This window comes from Kryptolebias marmoratus, linkage group LG15 (assembly GCF_001649575.2).
Source record: "Kryptolebias marmoratus isolate JLee-2015 linkage group LG15, ASM164957v2, whole genome shotgun sequence".
Taxonomy (NCBI): Eukaryota; Metazoa; Chordata; class Actinopteri; order Cyprinodontiformes; family Rivulidae; genus Kryptolebias; species Kryptolebias marmoratus.
In genome coordinates, this window is record NC_051444.1 from 24,984,880 (window position 1) to 24,987,141 (window position 2,262).

The following is a 2,262-nucleotide window of genomic DNA, read 5'->3' on the forward strand; positions in this document are numbered from 1 at the left end:
CCGCCGCTCGTGACTGGGCGGCCTGGCGCTCCCTCTCGCGCTCCCTCTCCCGCGCGCGAGCCTGGGCATACCCGTAGGGCAGATGGCTGTTGCACCCGCCGTCCGCGCCCACCATGGCAAACTCCATTTTTTTATTTTTTGTTTTTAAGATTTATTTATTCACTTGTATTTATTTATGTGAAGTCGATCGGCGGAGGCGCAGCGGAGGTGTGGACGCACAAGTTGCAGCTCGGCGCGCGCACCGACGGACGGGCTGAGGCATCAACCGCCCGCCGACCAATCAGATGGGAGGAAGTCAAAACAACAAACACACCTCAGTTGGGTCCATACTGACTGGAGTCCGTGTCCATCCTCCTTATGTTTCGCGCCCCGCCGTGTTTTATGACATCATTACCATACGCCTCCGAAATAAATAAATAAATCAAACCAAAGCCCGAGGAGGACCGGTGGCATATAGCCTGTTACGCAGACGCCGCTCAGTCAAACTTGCGAGAAGCGCAGCATGACAAATCACCGAGTCAACAAGCGACACCGGAGCCGTCTCCCCCCGGCTCCCCCGGTGCCCATCAGGTGGTTCAATTCCTCGGCGGTCTGCGCTCAAACGCGTCCCTCGCTCGTCCGTGGTCAGCCGTGGTTGCCATTTTATGGGACGAGGTGCTCTCTTTCGAAAGGATTTGTTGCCGCACTCCGGAGCCCAGACGAATCCGAACGACTTTTTCCTTCCCTCCTCCGCGATGCTCTGAGGAGCTGCGACAGCAAGAGGAGAGAGAAGCACAAAACAAACGCGTTAGTGTCAGCGGCCGCCGCTTTGTGCGGGATATTACGCACATTACGCAACTTCGCCGGCTTGTTGGTGTTAAATTGTGATTTAGATATCGCCGTCGGGGGTTGAGGGGAAAGGGGCGCCGGTGAAGACATCAACAGTGATCATTGTGCACAGAATTCTCCCTAAAGTGCCGTTCTTTCATCCTGACATCCACACTTACATCTGAGAAGGGGCCAAACAAAACAGCCTCAGCCCTCATAAGGACGAATCTGTCGGAGGAGGAAGGCTGGGTGAGGATGCAGCTCTCCGTCCGTGCTCAGATCCCCGTCTTGATGTCGGGGGTGTAATATCCAAAATCCCTCGTCGTATCCAACGGGCGACCATATCCACATCCACATCCAGCAGATACATACGTGCTCTGACGCACTCTGAGGAGGGCACTTTTTTTTTTTTTGGCTGCGCGTCGACGTCTCGTCTCAATTCAACAGGATCTATTGGCACTTGAGCCTCCGTTTCTGCGGCATCCCTCCTGGTGTACTGACAGCAGTGATTGTGGAGTGTGAGGAAAAAGAAAAAAAAAAAAAAGGAAGGAAGAAGAAAAAAAATCAGGTGCGAGTTGACATCAGTGACAGCTCCACGCGATCAAGACCAGTAGAAGAAGGAAAAAAGGAGGGCGGGTAAAAGTTTACCTTGGCACAGGCGAGGGGAAATAGCCCCATGGTCAAGTCTGAGCATCACACATCTGTCTGTCTGCCGCTGTAGCCCTACCTATTCTCATGTATCCCTCCCATTGTGTATGTGTGTGTGTGTGTGTGTGAGGTGATGGAGAGAAAGTCGTCCCTGTACCGCAGCACGCAGGCGGTGCTCGGTCCTCCCCCAGTGGATGCAGCCGGTCACTGCGCACCGTGCTGCAGTCTCACATCTCTGCCCTTCACCGTGACTACAACCAGCGTCCTGTCCCCCACCCACAAAAAAAAAAAAAACTAAGGCATTCGATTTTATTGTCCTCTAAAAAAAAACAAACTTTTGTTTTTTCGCACTTGTTTCATTTGGGTAGGTTACCTAATTCCCTGAGTGCAACAGCTAAATAACACTTAAAGAAATTAGTTCAATTTCAACCCTTTTTTTGTTTACACTTGTAATTTTTCAAACAAATAATACATTTTGAGCTTTGTTTTACACAGTTAAATCAGATCAATTCTTAATATTTACAACCCCAGTGTCAAAGAAATATGAACATCGTGCAAAAATGTAAATAAAAACAAAATGCACTGATTCGCAAAAGAAAAAAAAATGTCTTTTGTGAAGACCATCCAGAAACACGGCTCAGCAGAGCTCATTTCAAATGGACTGAGGCCAAGTGGAAAAGATGAACTGAAGTTCGAAAATCTTTCTTTTTTTTTTGGAAACCTCAAACATCACATCCTCCGTACTAAGAAGCAGCGGCCCCATCCAGGATGTCATCAGCGCACAGTTTAAAAGCCTGCCTCTCTGAT

At 49.6% G+C, this 2,262-nt stretch overlaps 1 protein-coding gene across 1 annotated transcript in view; it reads right to left on the bottom strand.

The window, feature by feature from the left end:
* Window positions 1-1,717, bottom strand: part of kcna4 (potassium voltage-gated channel, shaker-related subfamily, member 4) — a 4,880-nt gene extending 3,163 nt beyond the window's left edge. Inside the window, exons 1-2 of the mRNA XM_037979917.1 lie at window positions 987-1,717; window positions 5-747 (exon numbers count right to left, since the gene is read on the bottom strand). Of these exons, the coding sequence (XP_037835845.1) occupies window positions 5-127 (123 nt within the window). The 5' untranslated portion in view covers window positions 128-747; window positions 987-1,717. The remainder of the gene's footprint in view (window positions 1-4; window positions 748-986) is intronic.
* Window positions 1,718-2,262: the final 545 nt, after the last annotated feature.